The sequence below is a fragment of the Martes martes genome (genome assembly GCF_963455335.1).
Source record: "Martes martes genome assembly, chromosome: 1".
Classification (NCBI taxonomy): Eukaryota; Metazoa; Chordata; class Mammalia; order Carnivora; family Mustelidae; genus Martes; species Martes martes.
In genome coordinates this window covers 211713402-211732939 of record NC_137888.1, presented here as the reverse complement: position 1 = coordinate 211732939, position 19538 = coordinate 211713402, and the positions used below count along the sequence as shown (strand labels likewise).

Sequence of the window (19538 nt, the reverse complement as noted above, 5' to 3'; positions counted from 1 at the left end):
TGTTTCTCTATGGATGTGTGTGTGTCCTGTGGGTCTGTAGTCTTATTGTGTTGCATCTGTGTGCGTGTGAACGTTGATTTGTGGTTTGGCTGTGTCGTGTGGTCTGTATCTTGGTGGATGTGGTGTGTGGGTGGTCTGGTGTGGCTTCTGTCTCTGTGGTTGGAGGGTGTTGTGTTTGCGTATGGGAGTCTTGGTGTGTGTCTGTGGTTAAGTCGCGTAGCCACAGCTGGTCCCCACATATTCAGGTGTCTCTGTAGGTAATGATGTCACATCACCTCACCTCCCACTACTGAGTCACAGACGCTGTCACTTGGGCCCCCAACCCCCCACTTTCCTGGAGCACCGGGGTCCTACAAGAAGCTACAGGGCTTCTGTGCCTGTCAGGGAGGAGCGGGTCAGGACCACGGGGCTTCCAAGCTCTAAAGTCCGGTGCCTTCCTACGAGGGGGAAACTGAGACCCCATAAGAGCAGACTGGGGAAGCCACGTGGCCAAGGTTGGGAGAGGCAGGTCCTCTCTGGGACCTGGGGCCTCCAGGGGAGGACCGTGTGGATTTCCCCTGGCCAGGAAGGGGGTGGGGCACCAGCTCAAGGCTTGGAGGTTGTAAAGCCCCAGGGGAGCATCCCTGGCGGCTGAAACATTGAGGAGGAAAATCCAGCTGCCTGGAGGGGTCTGCTCAGACAGCACCTCACGTTCCCCCTCAGGTTCAGAACCCTCCAGTCTAAACTAGCTCTTCCCCAGGTACCCTAACCCGGCTTTCCACGTCCTGAAACTACCCCATGGATTTGTGAATTTCAAACTTGGTTTTGACGCTGCATCTTAGATGAACCTGAGGACCCCATGCTAAGTGAAATAAGCCAGACCCAGAAGGACACATCCCGCAGGACCCCGCTCCCACGAGGTCCCCAAAGGAGCCCCGTCCACACAGACAGAGAGGAGAGGGTGGGAGCCGTGGGTGGGGAGTCCGCACTTCGTGAGGACAGAGTCTCAGTTTGGGGGGCTGGAAAGTTCTAGAGACGGACGGCAGGGACGGTGGCACAATGTGAGGGTCCTTATCGCCCCCGGAAATGATTAAAATGGTAAGCGTTATGTGATATATTTTAGCACAATGAAAAACAAAACCTCCCTCGCAAGAACTGGGGCTTCATCTTGTTCTCAGAACTCGGCACCCAGCAGGTGCTCAAGTCATGGTTGTTGAGTGGATGACAGAGGAAGAGAGGTTGTCCGTCCACCGCAGATGGACAGATAGAAGGAGACAGAGAGAAAGCGGGTGGAAGCCTGAAGCCAGCAGCACCTTCTCCTTTGTCTATGAATCATGCTTCAAGGCAGTGGTGCTCAACTGGGCGTGATTCTGCCCCCCACCAGGAGGCATCCGGTGATGTCTGGAGACATTGTTGGCTGTCATGACCAGGTGGAAAGGGGTCGGCTAGTGGAAGCTAGTGCGTAGAGGCCAGCGAGGCTGCCAAAGACCCTGCAATGTACAGGACAGCCCCACCCCCCACAACAAGGAACCATCCAGCCCCAATGCCAACAGAGCTGAGAATGAGAAACCCGATTTCCGAGACACCTCCTCCTGCAAGCCCTCCCTGCGGTTCCTCCTTGCACTTCCCTCCCGCCCCCCACACCCCCTTCCCTTCTCCCTTTTGCCTCACCAGGAGACACTGATCAGGTGGGGTAAGCTCAGGGCTGTGCCACCTGGATGGGGTTGGGGTCCGGGTCGGGGTTGGGGTCTGGGAGGAAATGTTCCTTCAACACGTTTGCAATGGACACGGGGCCCTGTCCCAGGTGCTGAGGCTCTAAGCTTAGCGGGGTGGTTGCAGCTCCTCCGCACAGAGCACAGGGGAGGAGGGCGGGGGATCAGAACCCCCTTGGGGGTGAATTGGGGTCGAGTAGGGTCAGGGATGGGGCTGGGGTGCGAACCTGCCTGGGAATAATTCACGAACCCCTGGTTCGTTCCTACGGATCCAGATCTGTGATGAGTGAGGGGACTGCCCCAGGCTGAAGGATCCCAAACCTGAAAGAAGAACTGACACCCTCAGATCAGGGCCCACATCCGCACAGTTTCCTGTTTTTCCCTTAAAGTGAACAGAGCAGTGGGCTGATACCACAGAAGGGAAGAGGGAGGGGTCATCGCGTGACAGGGTTGCTGCAGCTCCCCCTGCCCCGAGGAGGGGAGCGAAGATTTCACCCCTAAAGCATCCTCTCGTCCAAGTTGAGTCTTGGCGGGGACCCAGCATCGCCGGATGGAAGGACACGTGGGGATGGTGGGCAGCAGTGTGGATGGGGGACTGAGCACGGGGCCCGCAGAACTCCCAGACGCTCAAAAACACCAAACGGTACCCCTGTCCCATCCCTCATTCATCACTCCTGTGTCTTCACTGTGACCCAAGCTTTCTGCTGCTCCTTCCTGTGTCGTCATCACTAGGACAGCTCCACTGTCCCTCAGGGTCTCCAACTGAGACCGAGTCAATTTTTACAGCAGCTTCTGAGTACCTCCCCCTGCCCACCGTCCCCATAGCCAAGGCCCGTCTCTTCCCAAACCAACCCGCTTCTCCTCGTTCCTGCAGCCGCCGCCCCAGACACCTCCCCCAGCACCTGGGCAAGGTGACAGTGCCCCAGTGTCCCCACCCCCACCTGGCCCCCATGAAGACACCGGGTGTCCCCTCCCCACCACAAGCCTCCTGCTGCCTTGTCTAGCCCCAGGGACCGACCTCTCTGGTACCCACCTGACAATACTCTTCTCTACTTAAAATGACCATCCTGGGGAGCCCGGGTGGCTCAGTCGCTTAAGCCTCTGCCTTGGGCTCGGGTCATGATCCCAGGGTCCTGGAATGGAGACTCGCATCAGGCTCTCTGCTCAGTGAGAAGCCTGCTTCTCCCTCCCCCTCTGCCTGCCACTCTTCCTGTTTGTGCTTTTTTTCTCTCTCTCTCTGTCAAACAAATAAATAAAATCTTAAAAAAATAAAAAATAAAATGAAAGGACCCTCCTCTGTCAGTCGGTCAATCATGCAATGGGTCTGAGTCCCCACGATTAGCCCAGATCAAGGTTGAGGGGGACATTCAGGGGCCCCCGAATGAACAGCCTCCACCAACAGTCATTCAGTCGATAGACACATATGAGGGCTGCCCTTTGGTGCTGAAAACACGGTGTGACAGATGAGGGAGGCATTTCAGCCTGGCTCCTCCCCAGCCCGGCCCTAGCTGGGAAGTGGGACACAGGGGCATGGGCAGGAGTCTTCCCATCCAAAGATGGGGGCTTGGCACGGGATGTTCCCCAAACCAGACCGGGAAGACGTTTAAAGATCAGAGGATACATTTTCTGGAGGACGAGCAAGGTGTGAGGTGTCAGGACGTCCTCATAAATACAAGGCCAGGCGAATGGTGGTTAGAGATGCAGACTTGGGACCCACACTACCTGGGTTCAAATCCCTGCTTTGCCGTTTATGAGCTGTGTGACTTTGGGCAAGTTACCTAACCTCTCTGGGCCCCACATCCTTCACCCCTAAGGCAGCGTGAAGAATGAAAGCATCCGCCTCGCAGAGTGTTTGTGGACATTAAATTGCTCTCCAAGGACACTGGGCAACGTGCACCGGGCACGACTAAACTCAACCCGATAACAAAACCATCGATATTTGACCAAGATGTTCTGTGATCTCATGGATCTTTCTAGTCACTTTGGTTCTATCCCGACTCTCCCACTTACCTCCCGCCGCGCTCTGGGGATGCGGGCTAGCGTCCCCGAACCTGAGTTTGCTCACCTGAGTGATGGAGGGCGCTATTCATAGTCCGGATTTCACCGGGCTGCAGGGAGCCCCCGGGAGGCCATGCGTGTGCTGTGGTTACCCAGGTGGCGAGCCCATAATTAGGTCGGTGAAAATAGAAGCTGTGGGTGGGTCTGATTTCAGAAGAAACTCTCTCTCCAGGTCAAGCTCCTCACCACGGCCCTCGGCCCCGCCAGCCTCTCCAGCCAGCCCCGACGGGCCAGGACAGCGACACGCTCAGAGCTCATGTGAGTGCGCGAGACACGTTGAGTGTGAGAGTGTGTGAATGTGTGTGCACATAGGTGACCCTCTGTGTGTCGGGGCTGGCCCTGGGGAGTGGACAAGGAAGGCTCCTCGGAAGAAGCGAGCTCCGGGCTGAGTCTTGAGGGGTGCTCAGAAGGAGCTCTGCTTGAGGGGAGGGCAGCGGGCAGCGTGGGCCAGGTGGCCGGAGGTGCGGGGTCCTGGGCTGGGGACCGGGAAGCCAGCGCCTGGCATGACAGCGAGGAACAGATGAGCTTGGAGGGCGCGCTGGGGGCCGATCGCAGGGAGCCGTGGAAGGCCAGAAGCAGGGCTGGGAGCTCCGGAGTTAAGAGAGGGCCTGGCCTCAAGCCTGGTTACCAGCAGACCAGGAGGCCGTGTGCCCCACGCCACCCGCCCCCAGTGGTTGAGTAAATAGGCTCCAGTGTCCTGGATTCAAGTCCTGGTCCCACCACTGCGTGACATGGACGAGTGACTTTCTTGGTGCCTTAGTTTCCCCAGCAGCCCACTGGTAGGTTAACTGAGCAGCGACTGTGCACCAGGACCTCGCGCACCGCCTCGGTCTTCACCCGGTGGGGTTGACCCTGTCACCCTTGGTTGACAGACGAGCCAACTAAGTTGCGCATTCAGAGAGAAGCCGGAACTCAGCCCCATGTCTGTCCAGTGTGGGTTCAGGCAGGCTGGGCGGTGGGATGCTGACACCTCCCACCTCTTCCACGACGGCGAATGGTCCAATTGGAGCCGCCGTTAACCGGGTCCCGGCCACCACGCGCCCCCACTTCCCCAAGTCTCAGAGAGGGGAAGCAACTTCCCCAGAGTCATACAGCAAGCGAGGCAGCCAGTAACCTCAGACAAGAGGCTTGTCTGACCCCCAAACCCACAGTCACTGGCACGGTCTCTAAAGTCAAGAGACTTTTAAAGATTTATCTATTTATTTGAGAGCGAGAGCGCTCACAAGCTGGGGGAGGGGCCGAGGAAGAGATTCCCAAGTGGACTCCCACTGAGCCCGGAGCCCACCTCAGGGTGGGCTCTCACGCCCCTGAGATCATGACCTGAGTCGAAACCAAGAGTTGACACCCCCCCGGCCGCCCCAAAGTCGAGAGACTCTAAAGATGCCTTGAGCACGTTGGCAGAGGAGGAAGCTGAGGTCTAGTGGCGGAGTTTCTGCACCTCCCAGCACATGCCTGATAAACGTTTAGGACCTGAAGGCTCACTGTGTGCGTGCGGCACCTCGCTGAAAGCCTCACGCCCGTTATCACCTCGTTTGATCCTTCCACGACCTCCTGAGTTGGATGCGATCATCATTCCCATTTTATAGAGGGGAAACTGAGGCTCAGAAAAGCGGGGTCCCAGGCCAAGGGTGTGCAGGCAGCAATAGGAACAAGTTGATTCTATTTTCGGGGCTATGGTCAGTTCTTATTCAGAGCAATTTACATATTCATGAGGAGTGTATCACAGCTCTAGGGCATAGGTATCCTTAACATTGGCTTTTTATGGATGAGGAAGTCGGTTTTGAGGTTCAGTCGTTTGCCACATTTTTCGAGCACCTGCTGTGTACCCAACCTGTGCCAGACTCTGGGGCACCTACCTCTGGTGTCAGGCCTGTGACCCGCCATACCAGCTGCTTCTCCCAGTTAAATGCAACATTGACTCCTGGTGATGGGCTGAGCACAATCAACCAATGGTCACTGAGCTGCTCGGGTCCCAGATGCTGTCCGGAGCCTGACATCTAACCTTCCTGCTCATTAGAACCCAGCTCCCGGCCAGAGCTATTACCTGTTAAGTTGACCGCTTTGTCCGGTGGTGAGCAGCCCGTCACTGGGAGAATCCAAGCAAGACTGCCATGGAGGAGCATTCATACTCAGGTGAGAGGACTCTCTGGAGCTGACACTGGCAAAACCAAGCACCTGACCCCCTACCTTTCACCCAAGAGAGGAGAGGGGCTCCAGGGTCTCTCTCTGGGAAGAAGGCCCAGCCAGGGGCCAGGGGGAGGTGAGCCCTGACTGGCCCTCTGGGCCCAGAGCCAGGCAGGAGAGGGAAGCCACAGGCCCCTCCCTTCCCTGACTCAACGGCCTCCAACAAAAAAACCGCTCCGGCTGGGGCGCTGGGAGCCCAGTAGAATTGGAAGCCAAGTCGAACAGGGCCTCAGAACACGGGGAATTCGGCGTGATGAATCCTCCCAGCCAGGGTGAGGGGAGGGGGCCCGGACCCACGGTCGGGCCACAAGGTAGGGTCTTGGGCGACCCAGCGATTGGGATGAGTCCCCCGGGGGGTCCGACATCCAGGGAAAAGGCTGGGAACGAGCTTGGGTATTGAGGAAGAACTGAAACCCGGTGCCCTGCGTTTGGGCCAGGACCAGGGTGCCGGCTGGCTGTCCAAGGGGAAGGAGGGCCCAGATTTCTGGGCATGAGGCTGGAGATCTAGCATGGGTGTGTGAGGGGGTAACTGAACCCACAAAAGGGAAGGGGATCACAGGTGAGCTCTGGGTGGGGGTCGGCCATCGGAGGAGGGGTCCGTGGAGGAAGGGTCTCGGCTCCTGGGCCTAGGCCTGTCTTCCTGGGAAGTGACCTGGCCCCCAGTCAGGCTTGCTGGCCACTGGGGCGTGGGCAGAAGGAGTGGCAGACATGGGGCTGGACGGCTGGAGGGACAGAGTCAGAGATGCACGGATGCAGAGAGGGACAAAGTCGGGGGGTGGGGTGCTCGCTGGTGGGCACAACAGCAGGCAAGGCACGAAGAGGACCTGGGGTGTCCTCTGAGATCCACTGCCTTCGTGTGGGCTCTGGACAGGCTCCCAGGACTTAGGGGCTCTGGGTGGTGGGGAGACAGGCACGGCCAAGCCCAGGCTCAACCTTCTCCCGCTGGCGCTCTCCCCAGACCCAGCAGAATTCCCAAAGTTTTCCAGAAGGCGGCGATGCTGTGGGCAGAGAGCGCAGCTGACACTGTTGGGGCTGGCGACCGTCCTGCTGTGGGCTGGGCTGCTGACCCTGCTTCTCTTCTGGCGTGAGGACACCCCCAGCCCCATTCGATCTCCCTCTTGTGTTCCCTCCCAGAAGCCCACTTTCTGACCCCAGGGAGCCTGGCACAGCCCTTAGAGTCCAATTTTCCCATCGTGTCTCCCGCCTTGTCCCCACCAGCCTCCTCCCAAGCCCCTTCTGTCCACCCTGGAGAGCTCCCCACCCTGTCCGGCACCCCTATCTCCTGCCCTTTCCACATCTGCCACACGGTATGCCCAAGGCCTCCATCCCAGCTGACAGGTGGGGTCTGCGTGGCTGTGGGCATCTAGAAACCCGTCTCCTCCCCTCCTCTTCTCTCCTCCCCAGATCGGGACACCGTGCAGAATCTAAGACAGCTAGAAGTAACCGCTGCCCGGAACGGTATGGAGGGGTCAAGGCGGGGAGAGGGTCTCTTGTCCTGCTTCTGCCACTGACCAATGTGGGCAGTGGGAGAAGGGTTGGGCTCCAGCGACCCCCGACCGCGGGAACTGCGGGTCAGCCTGCATTTCCCCCTCCCCTGGGGGTGAAAACCCGGAGACTTCTGGAGGGGAGCGGGCTCTGAGAAGTGCCTGACGGAGAAGTGCTCCGGAATTGCTCCAGGCCTCGGTTCCCTCACCTGTAAAATGAGCATCACTTCAGGGCTCTCAGGGCAGAAACAAGCTAAGACCTTCGAAGCACTAAGACCACGTCCAGTGAACTTTCGAGAAATACCTGCTGCTTTTATGTTTCATTCTGGGCGGGGGTGGGGGGGGTACATGTGTTCATTCTATTCTTGGCTGCATTTTCCTGAGCACTTTTGCCCCAAAAATGAAAAACGAAAATCTTCAGGTCTAATCTTCAGGTCTTGTGACCATGTGAGGGGGCCCCCGCACTTGGGGCCGGGGGCGGGGAGCGATTCGGGAATCGGCTTCCTGGCTCCTGAGGGCGCATCTTCTCTCCTGCTGCCCCAGTCTCTCGGGTTTCCAAGGACTTGGAAAGACACAACGGTGACCAGATGGCCCAGAAATCCCAGGGTGAGAGCTGGCAGCTTGGGTCTAGGAGGAGGGGAGGGCTGGGGGGAGGGGAAACCTGGATTAACTTGCGGGCACCGTGTAGACCACCTGTGAACTCCAAAGTGAGCAGGTGACCCTGAAGACACGGGGGCTGGGGCGCAGGGGGGCTGCGAGACTGGGGAGGGCCCCCGAGGACTTGCTTACCACTGAGCTCCCCCCCCCCCGCCACCAGCTGCCCAGGTCTCACAGAACATGGAGGAAATCCGAGCTGAACAGAAGAGAATGAAAGCTCAGGGTGAGAAATTGGGGGGCGGGGGGGGCGGGGAGTGCTAGAGCCGGGAGGCACCATGAGGCTGGGGGCTCTGGGACTCCCAACCCTGACACCAGCCCACCCCCATCAGACTCCGAGCTCTCCCGGAACCTGGATGGACTTCGTTTGGACCTGAGCAACCTCAAGGCCCTGAGTGAGCTTCGGGAGGGGTTGGGGGTTGGGGGGGCGGGGGGGGGCGCTGCCAGTTCGTCTCTGACCACTGTTCCCCACCCAATCTCCCAAGGCTTGAACGAGAGACACACAGCCCTACGTTCGCTGGAAAGACTCCAGCAGGAGGTGCTGAAGCTGTGGATAGAGCTACACGCGTCCAACGGTGAGTTGGTGTGTCGGTGCGTGCATGGGACCGCACGGCTGCGGTGACGTGTGATAGACGTGTGCACGTGACAGCGTGGCCGGGTGTGCGCTCGTGAGTGTGGCAGGGTCCTCGGGGGACACACGAGAGTGAGTTTCTTTCAGAGTCCAGCTGCTTCCCTGCACGGACCTGGAGCAGGTGTGGGGGCGGGGGGCGCTCGAACGCTTTTCTCCTCCAGGTAAAAGCATTGTTTGACCATCTCCGGGTTCTCTTGGCCTCTCCCTCCTCTGCCTGTTGTGGCTCAGCAGAGAGTCAGCAGCACGAGGCCCTCAGCCACAGCCCTCCCTGAAGACTGTCTGACCCAGCCGGGGCGGGGGGTGGGGGGCGAAGGCGGGGCTCACCTTTGCAGCGATGGGGGTGATGCTCGTGGTCATGAGTGGGGGGGGGCCCGCCCCAACAGGCTGCAGGAAGAGCAGACATTCAATCAGTGCGCCTTGAACCTGGGTGTTCCTGCCCTGATGTCCTCCCCACCCTAACCCCCTCCCTTGATTTTTGGTTTTCCACCTCTGGGAAGCCCCAGCTGTCCCAACTGACAAAGAAAAGAGGAAGGCTCTGTGCTTGGTATGAAGGAGTTCAGTCCCCTGGGACACTGTGTGGCTGTGGGAATCCCAGCAAGAAAGCCGGCTGTGGTCCCTCTGCGGAGGGCTCTGGACCACGTTCACGCTGATGGGAGATCTTCCAATTCCTCCCCGGTCCCTGGGGAGGCCTGGGGTCTGAGCCCAGCTCCAGGGCTGTCTCTGGATGACTATGCAACACGCAGCCAGGGCACGTTCCTCGAAGTTTTCTGCCCGCCGCCCCCAAATTCTATTTCTTTCTTTACTTGAGAGAGAGAGCATGGGCAGGGGAGAGGAGCAGAGTGAGAGGGACAAGCAGACACCTCGCTGAGCACAGAGCCTGATGCGGGGCTGAATCTCACGACCCCGAGATCATGACACCCAGCAGAAATCAAGAGTCAGACGCCCAACTGACTGAACCACCCAGGCACCCCCCCCATCAAAATTTTCTTCAAGTGCCCAGAGATACTCTCTTCCTGTTTTAAGGTGCCCCACCCCCCGCACCAAGGGCCACATACGGGTCACTGGTTCCTGGTCGGAAACACATTCAGCTTTGTTCCTTGTTGAGGTTGTGGACCCCCAGCCGCTTAAAAACTTCCACCAAAGCTATGGGCCCTCTCTGCCCATCATTCCAAGAAAATCTATTTTATTTTATTTTTTTAAGATTATGTATTTATTTATTTATTGGATAGAGAGACAATGAGAGAGAGCATGAGAAGGGGGAGGGTCAGAGGGAGAGCAGACTCCCTGTGGAGCTGGGAGCCCGATACGGGACTCGATCCCGGGACTCCAAGATCATGACCTGAGCCGAAGGTAGTCGCTTAACCAACTGAACCACCCAGGTGCCCGAGAAAATCTATTTTAAATCATAGATTTAAAAGCGAGTCAACCCAGTAACAGTGGGTTTAACCTTGCACCTGGGAGGGCTGGGTGGTAGTGACAGTGTCTAAGAGTTTCCTTGGGGTGGGGACAAGAGGAGACAGAGACCAAGGTTGCCCAAGGTCGAGGCCAGGCAGACCCAGCCCTTCAGGACCCCCCTCCATAAGCTCTCCGATCAATCCCTCCAACTAGACAGAAATCATCTCCATTTCCCCAAACATGGCAAGAATCTGGTTTTGGGGGTGCTGGTAGCAAGGGTGACCAGGACTGTTATTGGAGCCATTAGTGGGGACAAGTCACAGGGCAAGTGATGCCGGCAATCTTGGCCTCGCCACATCGGCATTGGTGTTGGCCGTGGTGGTAGCAGCGGAGAGAGGTTGCTGGCCATCCTGGGCCCCTCTGGTAATGATGGTGGTGACGCAGGTGTCGCGGGCAGGGGTGGGTGATCATTGCCATGGTGTTGGCAGTTGAGGCGCTTCTGACTGTGAAGGGGTTTGTGGTGATGCTTGGTGGCTGAGGGGCCACTGGCCACAGAGCTGGTTACATGGTGATGCTGATGGTGACGGATACGCGGCTGGCTGTGGGTCACTTTGTGGGGGTGGCGCTGGCAGAGGCTGAGTTGTTGCTGGCCAGGACCCCCTTGATGTTGGTGTCTGTGACGGGCATGCTGCTCTGGTGGGGGGGCCTGGGGGGGGTCTTTGTGGCAATGGTGCAGGCTGTTGAGGTGTTCCTGCCGGGGAGCTGGGCTTGCCCATCGGCGGCAGAGCCCCGGAGAAGGCAGGCTGCAAGGCTTTGTTAGGCTCTGGGGTGGGTCTGCTTTCAGCCCGGACCCCAGGGGTGACTCCAGGAGAGACGCTGCCACCCATTCTGCCTATCATACCCACCGTGCCGGTCATGGCGCCAGCCACAACACTCACCACAGTGCCAGCCACGGCGTCCACCACGGTGCCAGCCACGGCGTCCACCACGGTGCCAGCCACGGCGCCCACCACGGTGCCAGCCACGGCGACCACCACGGTGCCAGCCACGGCGCCCACCACGGTGCCAGCCACGGCGACCACCACGGTGCCAGCCACGGCGCCCACCACGGTGCCAGCCACGGCGCCCACCACGGTGCCCATCATGGCTCCCGCCACAGCATCCGCCACGGTGCCCACCACATCTGCCCCCCTGAGCCTCTCCTCCACCCCAGGCTCCACCTGTAACACGTGCCCCGAGAAGTGGGTCAGCTTCCAGAGGAAGTGCTACTACTTCGGTGAGGACCCCAAGAGGTGGATCCAGGCCCGGTTCGCGTGCAGCAAACTGCAAGGGCAGCTGGTCAGCATCCACAGCCAAGAGGAGCAGGTGAGCCCGAGCTCGTGGGCGGGGGCTGTGGACCCCCCCCCGACCTCTTGCACGGCGGGAGGGACCCGGGCACAACTCCCCGGCACTTCCAGGCCTGTCCCGCTCCCCAGGACTTCCTGGCCAGACACGCCAACAGGAAGGGCACCTGGATTGGCCTTCGGGACCTGGACAGAGAGGGGGAGTTTATATGGATGGACAAGGAGCCCCTGAACTATAGGTGAGGAGGGAGAATGTAAGGGGGAGCCAAGGCCCCCCACTCAGAGAGGGGGTGCCTCTCTGCAATGGCCGGCTTGGGGGGCAGGGAGACCCAGGTGGAGGGGAGGGCCTGCGGGGGGAGGGTATTCCTGGGCTCCAGGGGCTGGGGGGGGGGCGGGCCCAGACTCTGAGGGGTGAGTCTAGACTGAAGGCACTAGGGCTCCTTCCCCACCTCCACCCTCTGACCCTAAGTCTTCTGCTGCAGCAACTGGCGGCCGGGGGAACCCAACAACGGGGGCCAGGGCGAGGACTGTGTGATGATGCAGGGCGCCGGGCAGTGGAACGATGCCTTCTGCGGCAGCCGGCTGGACGGCTGGGTGTGTGACCGGCTGGCCACGTGCTGACCGCCCACCCACCCCCTCGGCCCCTCTGGGGTTCACCGGGACGTGCTCCGAGACCCACACCCTGACAGTCCCCGGCCCACCTGCCCGGTGCACCCCCTGCGTCGCTCCCCCACCTCAGACACAGGAACAGCCAGGCCCACGAGAGGCTCTGAGGACCCTCAACTATTTGTGGCTAAGGTCCCAGACACATTTTCTCCCGCCCAAACGGAAGAAGGCCTGTTGACCCATCCCCGGCTCCTGCCAACTCCCCAGAGGGCCTGTCCCTTGCTCCTCAGCTGGCCGTCACCACGTCCCTGTCTTCAAGCGCTCAGAGTACTTGCCTCAGAACCTCCCGGGGAGCAGAGGCGGATGCCTCGGGCCCCTGTGTGCTTCCCCTGTCGGGCCCCCCCACCGTCCGCTGGAGTCAGGAGTAGACCACGTCCCCAGCCCACCCCTGGCCACCCCAGATGTAGCCCCCCGTGTCCTAGTCCCCCAGGGAGAAGACCCCTGGCTCAGGCAGCCAGGCTCCCCACCCAGCCCACGTCAGTAAAACGGGGTGAGGACGGCCCCTTCCCAGGGGCCTCGCTGGCTCTGGTCTCCCAATGTGGGAGCTGGGAGTTCCAGAACCCGCGGCCTGAGGCCACCTCGGGGTGTCCAGAGCAATTGAAATGGCATTTGCACCTCCCCACTTCCCCTGCCCCCCCGCACCCCCACTCCCACTTCGTTACAGGAAGCATTTACTAGACAGGGCTGGAGACGAAGACTCCGGGTCCAAAGCGGCAGAGAACACCCCTAGAATATTGTAGGGCCAGGCAGGGGACGGCCTGAGCTTAACCGCCAGCCCGGCCTGCAGGCGGGAGGGCAGGAGCGCACACATGAGAAGTGCCCCGGACGGGCCTGGTACGCAGAAGGCACTCGGGAGATGCGGACAGGCCCACGGGTGGCCTGGTCACCCGGTCCAAAGGTGCTGGCCCCATCCTGACGCGGGTTTTGGGAGGCGTACACGGCACCAGCCCCAAGTCTGGCCAGGTCAGTCCCTGCACCCGAGGCTGAGGAGGGAGGCAGGCCAGGCCCCCGGGACACCCTGCGTTATGCTCCTCGCCCGCTCGCCCCACCCCCAATTCCGGGTCTAGAACAGGAAGAACCAGACTGCTCCTGGGATTCTCGGGCCCCCTAGAGGGGAATCCATGAGGAGGGGCCCGCGCTGGACCACCTGGGACCTGGGAGTCAAGGGCCAGGCCGAAGGGGCTGGGGAGGGCGCTAGAGTGGCCCCCGGGAGTCCTGGGGCCAGGAAGGGGCAGGGGTAGAACTAGGCCTAGGTTACCTGTTGTCTACCCACTGCTCACCCGATTTCTGCCTCCTCCAGACGCCCCCTTGGAACTCCAGGCCAGTGTATCACTGCCTGCCTGAGCTCTGCAAAGGGGACTCCCGGCCCCTCTGCCACTCAGGCCAACGATGGGGTCACACTCGGCACCTGCCACCCTCACTGCTCCCTCCGAATCCTCAGGGAAAGCCATGTGCAGAATCTGCCCACTTCCCACCACCTCCAGCAACCGCTTTGGTGTGGCCCCCATCCTAGCTTGCCTCAATCTCCTTCTTCACTGCCTCACACCTTCCAGAAGTTTCCTTCTGGATCCGAGGGGAAAAAAAGAAAGAAAAAAAAAAATCAAAGGCTTACAGGGTGCTTTGCAATTGCAGAATCCCTGCAACTTGCCTGGTCTCCCCAGCTTCTCCTCCGCTCTCGCCTTCCCCAACCCGAGCACCTGCACCAGCCTCCCCACTGGCACTTACACATGGAGGCTCGCTCCTGCCTTAGGACCTTTGCACATGTCCCCTGCCCCACTTACTCCTCAGTGGGGGCTATCTTGCACTCCCCCCTCCCTCCCATTTAAAATGACACCCCTGACTCCAGATCGCTTGTATCTCACCCTACTTTGTCACAACACTCTTCCCCTTCCAAGAAAACGTGTCATTCACTGATAGGTGTGTTCTTACTGGCCCCCAACCCCGCCGGCCTCCCACCCCAGGCTTGACTGGGACCTTCAGGAGAGCAGGAGCTTTTGTTTCGTTCTCAGCTGTGACCCCAGCACCTGACCCATAGTAGGGGTTCAATAAATATCTGTCACAAAGATGAATGTGGGTCCATGGGCAAATGATCTCTTCTCTCAGTACCTACTTCGTGATCTGTTAAATGAGGGGAGGTACCACGCCTGCCTGGTTCACCGAGGGCTGCCGCTGGGTTCCTCTTCCTCGCCCCTCCCTACCCACCCTGTCTCGGCTTCGGTAGACACTGTATTTGCAGCCTCGAGCATCCTGTCGGAGCTGCTGTAATGGGAAACTTGCCAGAGCTGTTCTTATGGGTGCCCCACCCCCACTCCTACAGATCACCCCACACCTCCCTTGCCCACAAGTCCCTACTCACCCTCAGCAGGGAGAAGGACCCTGGGCCCCCTCCCAGCCTCCCAGCTCTCCAGCTTCCCTCCCTAGGGAACAGCCCCTCTCTTCCCCTCCCACCCTCTCTCTCTGGCACCCTTCACTGTTGGGTCTCTGGGTGGAGCCGGCTGGCCTGTTCCTGCCTCCTGTCCTTTGTTTCTGCGATCTGCCCCTCACGCAGCAGGCCCTAGAAGCCACTCTCCAGGGGCTCTGGGGGACACCTCAGGCTACTAAACCCAAGGACTCTGCAGTTCCCCCGGCTTCCCAGCATGCCCTAGCTCACTCCTCCAATCCTACCGCTTCCCTGCGACTTCCCTCCCCGACTTCCCTCCCCGCACGGAGGCTTAGACCGCCCCCCTGGACTCCCCATCTCAGATCCTGGTTGGCCTCCTAGAACCTGCCCCCTCCCAAAATTCAGACTGCCACCCTGATCACCCCCTCCCCCAGCTCCCTCGGGGGCCTCTTCCCTCCCCCAGCCAACAGCTATTTCCTGCCCATGATCCTCCCCCTGGGGCTACACACGGTAGGTGCTCATAGGTGCTCGATAGTTCCATCTAGGCTGTGGATGCCCCTGTCCTTTGCTGGGGGCTGAGGCCTACCCCACCCCTCGCTGGAGTAACTGGACCGTCCCCTGGTCAGACTGGGCACCCGGGCTCTCCCCACCTCATGCCGACCTCCACAGTGCACCCCCAAAAGCAACTGAGAACTGCATCCACACCCTTGGTCAACTGAGGGGACCCAGCCGACGGCCCCCCGAAGTTCTCTTTCACGACAGACTTGTTCAAGTCTGGGAGGAGGGTTTGAAGACACCCCCCCACACACACACAAAAAAAGATCTGGCAGGATTTACCTTGGGGAGGAGAAGTGATCAGGAACTCAGGGAGGGTGGTGGGCCAAAGGGAAAGGAGCGGCTGCCTTAAGTGTCAGATTTTACTTTTTAAACAAGAACACACAAGAGGGGTTCTGGGATCGAGCCCCGCATCATGCTCCCTGCTCGGTTGGGAGTCTGCTTCTCCCTCTGCCTCTGCCTGCCACTCTGCCTGCTTGTGCTCTCTCCCTTTCTGTGACAAATAAATAAAATCTTTTTCTTTTAAGATTTTATTTATTTATTTGATAGACAGAGACGACAAGTAGGCAGAGAGAGAGGAGGAAGCAGGTTCCCCGCTGAGCAGAGAGCCCCATATGGGGCTCCATCCCAGGACCCTGAGATCATGACCTGAGCTGAAGGCAGAGGCTTTAACCCACTGAGCCACCCAGGCGCCCCAAATAAAATCTTTTTTAAAAAAACTTGAAAAAGAAACACATGAGAACACCTGGCTGTCTGGGTCGGTAGAGCATGCCGACTCTTGACCTTGACCAGAGTTGTTCAGTTTGAGCCTCCTATTGGGTGATTACTTAAAAATAAAATCTTTAAAAATAAAATAAAGGGACACCTGGGTGGCTCAGTCACGTAAGCCTCTGTTTTCGGTTCAGGTCATTATCCCAGGACCCCGGTATCGAGTCCCACATCAGGCTCCCTGCTCAGTGAGAAGCCTGCCTCTCCCTCTCCCTGTCTGCCACCCCCCCCCCCCTGCTTACGCACTCTCCCACTCTGTCAAATAAAATCTTTAAAATAAAAATAAAATAAGGGCACCTGGGTGACTCGGTTGGTTAAGCGACTGCCTTCAGCTCAGGTCATGATCTCTGGGTCCTGAGACGGAGCCCTACACTGGGCTCCTTACTCAGTGGGGAGTCTGCTCCTCCCTCTCTCAAATAAGTAAAATCTTTTTTAAAAAAAATGAACAAGGAACATGAATGTGTTCGTAGATCATCAATATTAACTTCAAACTATTGTAGGCACCCAGATGATTCCGAAGTGAGCCCACCCACTTCCCCAGGTCTCTAGAGTCCTCCAAGTGTGGCCCCTGGAGCATCAGCAGTTCTTGGGGACTTGTTAGAAATGCAAATCCTGGGACGCCTGGGTGGCTGAGTCGGTTAAGCCGCTGCCTTCCGCTCAGGCCATGATCCCAGAGTCCTGGGATCGAGTCCCGCATCGGGCTCCTTGCTCCGCAGGGAGCCCGCTTCTCTCTTGGCCTCTACCTGCTTGTGTGCGCTTGCACGCGCCCTCTCTCTCTCTCTCTCTGACAAACAAATAAATAAATAAAATCTTAAAAAAAAAAAAGAAAAAGAAATGCAAATCCTTCATCGACCCAGCTCTGCAGAATCTTGAAACTCCAGGGGTGGGGTCCGGGCACCCCCATTGCACCACACTCTGTGCGCTAGGGCACTGCTTCTCAAAATAAGGTACACAGGAATTCCCCAGGGAACTTGCTAAGATACAGACCCGCAGTGGCAGGCTGAGGGTCTGCACACTGACCAGCCCCCAGGAGATCCCGCTGCTGCCCACCGTGGACCGCACTTTGAGCAAGGGTCTGAAGACGGCGTCAGCCACCTCTCTGCCTACTCCCTCTGTGTGTTTTCTCGGCACACAGCCGTACCCAGTCCTTGACCTACTGCTGTCTACACCACAGGGTAGCTGGACAGAGAGTAGCAGCGTTCTCCCATCTCCGGCCACAGGGGAACTCCTGCAGACTCACGTCTACTCCAACCCCTGGCCTCCCTCAAGCCCGGCTGGGTGGGACCTGGCCCACCTCCACCCCCCCCCAATGTATTATAAACATGCGGGACCGGCATCAAGGTGTCACGCAGATGTGTGAGGCCCCCACACAAGACACAAGACACAAGACACATTTGGGAAGGAGGCTCTGCATTCTTTATCTCCCATGGGGTCAGCGGCCCTCCAGGGCCCGGTCTCGGGCTATGACTGCCTCCTCAAACTTGATCATGAGCGTCGTGCCCTTGTGCCAGTGTGCCGTGACCTTGGCGGGAAAGCCGCTGTGCGTGAGCACCGCCTCCACGATGCCCGCCGTGAAGCTGGCACAGTTGAGCGTGCTGTTCTCCTTGGGCACCGAGATGTAGGTGTTGATGAGCGGCTCCCGCTCAATGATGTAGAAGGTGCGGGCGTCGTCATTGGCCTGCTCCAGCTTGTCTGCCTCCTTGCCGAAGAGCGCCTTCCACACCGCACCCTTGACGAACAGCAGAGCGCCCAGCACCTTGGTCTCGCGCCGGGCACCCTTCTCGCGAGCCACCAGCGCATCCAGAACGCGGGCGCCCACCTGGCGGCCCAGGGCCGCCAGGCGCGCCTGCAGCTCGGCCACGGAGAAGACCCGGCTCTGGCAGTGCTGCACCAGCTCGGAGAAGAGCAGCGCGAAGGCGCTCAGGCTCACCTCGGTGCGAGGCCGTACCAGGGCGCGCTCTAGCAGCGCGGACTTCCCCCTCGTGAAGCGTGCCTCCATGCTGCCGCCGCCGCCCTGCTGGGACACAAGGAAACACGGGTTGGGGGAGGGAGGCAGCACCCTTTTTGTGTGCTCCAGTGCCGACGTCCCGTGTAGGAAAAGAAGAGGGGAAGGAAAGAAAGGGGGGCATCCACCTGCACATAAAGCACACCTCCCCCAGAGACGGAAAATGGGGAAAGAAGCAGGTTTACACCTTTGGCGAAGAAAGGGTTTGGTGGGGGGAGGACACAAGAGGGAGACCACAGGGGGGACCGGAAACTATCCCCACCTTCGAGTTCTAGGTGATTGTTCCTACGTGAAAAGCATCTCTGTGCCCCCCTGTGCCACCTGTGGGAGCAACTAGAGACCTAGTGCACGGGGGAGGGGGCGTCAGACCTAGGGCAAGGAGAGGACAAGGATGGGGGAGCCATCAGAAGTCTTGGGCACTGTCCCCCACAAGCCTCCAGCAGCCACAGGGCTGAGTTCCTGCAGATGAAGAGAACTTGCCGCCTCTCCCCTGCGGAAGGCCAAAGAAACCAGAGAGGGGGTAGGGTGTGTCAAGACCAACAGCCGGGAGGGTTTGGGGTTTCGGGGAAGGACAGGGGAGTACACGGGACAAGCCAGGAGGAAAGCGCTCTGACAGCGGTCGTCTGGCATGCACGAAGCACGCCTCCTTGAAGATGCGGGTGGGCCTCCGTTTGTAAGGAAGACTGGAGGCGGCCGCAGAGAAGGCATTGGGAACCCCTCCACCTCCGTGCCCTCCAGAACGGCAGCGGGACAGTGGGAGACAAGGTGGAGGGAGACCCGGGGTTCGGGGGAGCCAAGAGGGGGCGCTGTGGTCCTCCCATCCTAGTGCACCAAGCCAGGGGTCGGTGGAAGAGACCCGGAAGGGGCTGCTGGAGAAAACCCGGAGGGGGCACCGAGACCTCCACGACGCTGACCTGCGGTGAGGGTGTAGGAGTAGGAGCGGATGGGAGGATTCCAAGGGCGCTGAGACACCCTCTCCCGCCCCCCGCCCCTCGCCCACTCTTGTGTGAAGCCGCTGGGCAGGGTGGGGTCGGGAGGAGCTGAGAGCCCGGTTCCCACTGCGCAGGAAGGGGTCGGAGGCCGGAGGGGTCTGGGGATGCCGGGATTGTCCTCAACGAGGTCCGCGCGGGGAATGGGAAGACCAGAGCGGGGGGAGTCCAGGGGCTCCAAGACGCCCCCAGGTGCGCATCCCTCTACACCGGAAGGGCCCAGCGCGCGGGATGGGAGGGGAGTGTTGGCACCCGCCCCCCTCACCGGGCTGCGATGGGAGCCGGTAGCTAAACCGCTGAAAGGCGGAGCCCCGAGATCCCCGCGCCAGCGTGGGCCGGGCAGAGGGGCCGGGGAGGGACCCACAGGGACCCACCCTCCTCACGGACCCTTTGCGTGGGCCGAAGCGGACGGACCGGGGATCGCGGACGCCGGGAACGTCGCCCAGGATCCCCAAGCACGGGAGGCTGGGGGTCCCGGAGCGGGCGAGACCCCGCGCAGGTAGGGGTCGCGGGCGGGCGGGCGGGGTCTCACCAGCGAACTGCGGCCGTCCGTTTGGCCGAGTTGCTTTACGGCGCCGTAAAAGGCCTTGAGTGCGCAGGCGCTGCGACCGGGACGGGCTCGTGGGCGGGGCGCGCGCGGCTGGCGGAGATTCCAGACAGCCGCCGCCAGGGGGCGCGCGTGTCCGGGGCGTCCGCTCTCGGACTCCTGGGCGTCCGCCGAGAGGTGTCGGCCCG

The 19538-nt window shown here is 60.0% G+C and overlaps 2 protein-coding genes across 7 annotated transcripts; one reads left to right on the top strand and one right to left on the bottom strand.

The window, feature by feature from the left end:
• Nucleotides 1-6186: 6186 nt before the first annotated feature.
• Nucleotides 6187-13683, top strand: FCER2 (Fc epsilon receptor II; the record flags this gene model as incomplete). Its single annotated transcript, XM_080821180.1, has 10 exons — nt 6187-6205; nt 6892-7017; nt 7338-7391; nt 7961-8023; nt 8235-8297; nt 8404-8466; nt 8557-8646; nt 10942-11462; nt 11573-11679; nt 11923-13683. 10 exons carry the CDS (start codon nt 6187-6189, stop codon nt 12059-12061), a joined length of 1245 nt encoding a protein of 414 aa, XP_080677306.1. The 3' UTR covers nt 12062-13683.
• Nucleotides 13684-17205: 3522 nt separating this feature from the next.
• On the bottom strand, nt 17206-19392 carry TRAPPC5 (trafficking protein particle complex subunit 5). Of its 6 annotated transcripts, XM_080818959.1 has the most exons (3): nt 19336-19387; nt 18077-18183; nt 17206-17823 (listed from the first exon to the last, which is right to left on the bottom strand). In XM_080818959.1, exon 3 carries the CDS (start codon nt 17806-17808, stop codon nt 17242-17244), a length of 567 nt encoding a protein of 188 aa, XP_080675085.1. In that variant the 5' UTR covers nt 17809-17823; nt 18077-18183; nt 19336-19387; the 3' UTR covers nt 17206-17241. The 6 variants fall into 6 exon arrangements, with proteins under 6 accessions (XP_080675085.1, XP_080675081.1, XP_080675082.1 ...); XM_080818955.1 differs by lacking the exon at nt 18077-18183 and having other exon boundaries at nt 19336-19392; XM_080818956.1 differs by lacking the exon at nt 18077-18183 and having other exon boundaries at nt 19191-19382.
• Nucleotides 19393-19538: the final 146 nt, after the last annotated feature.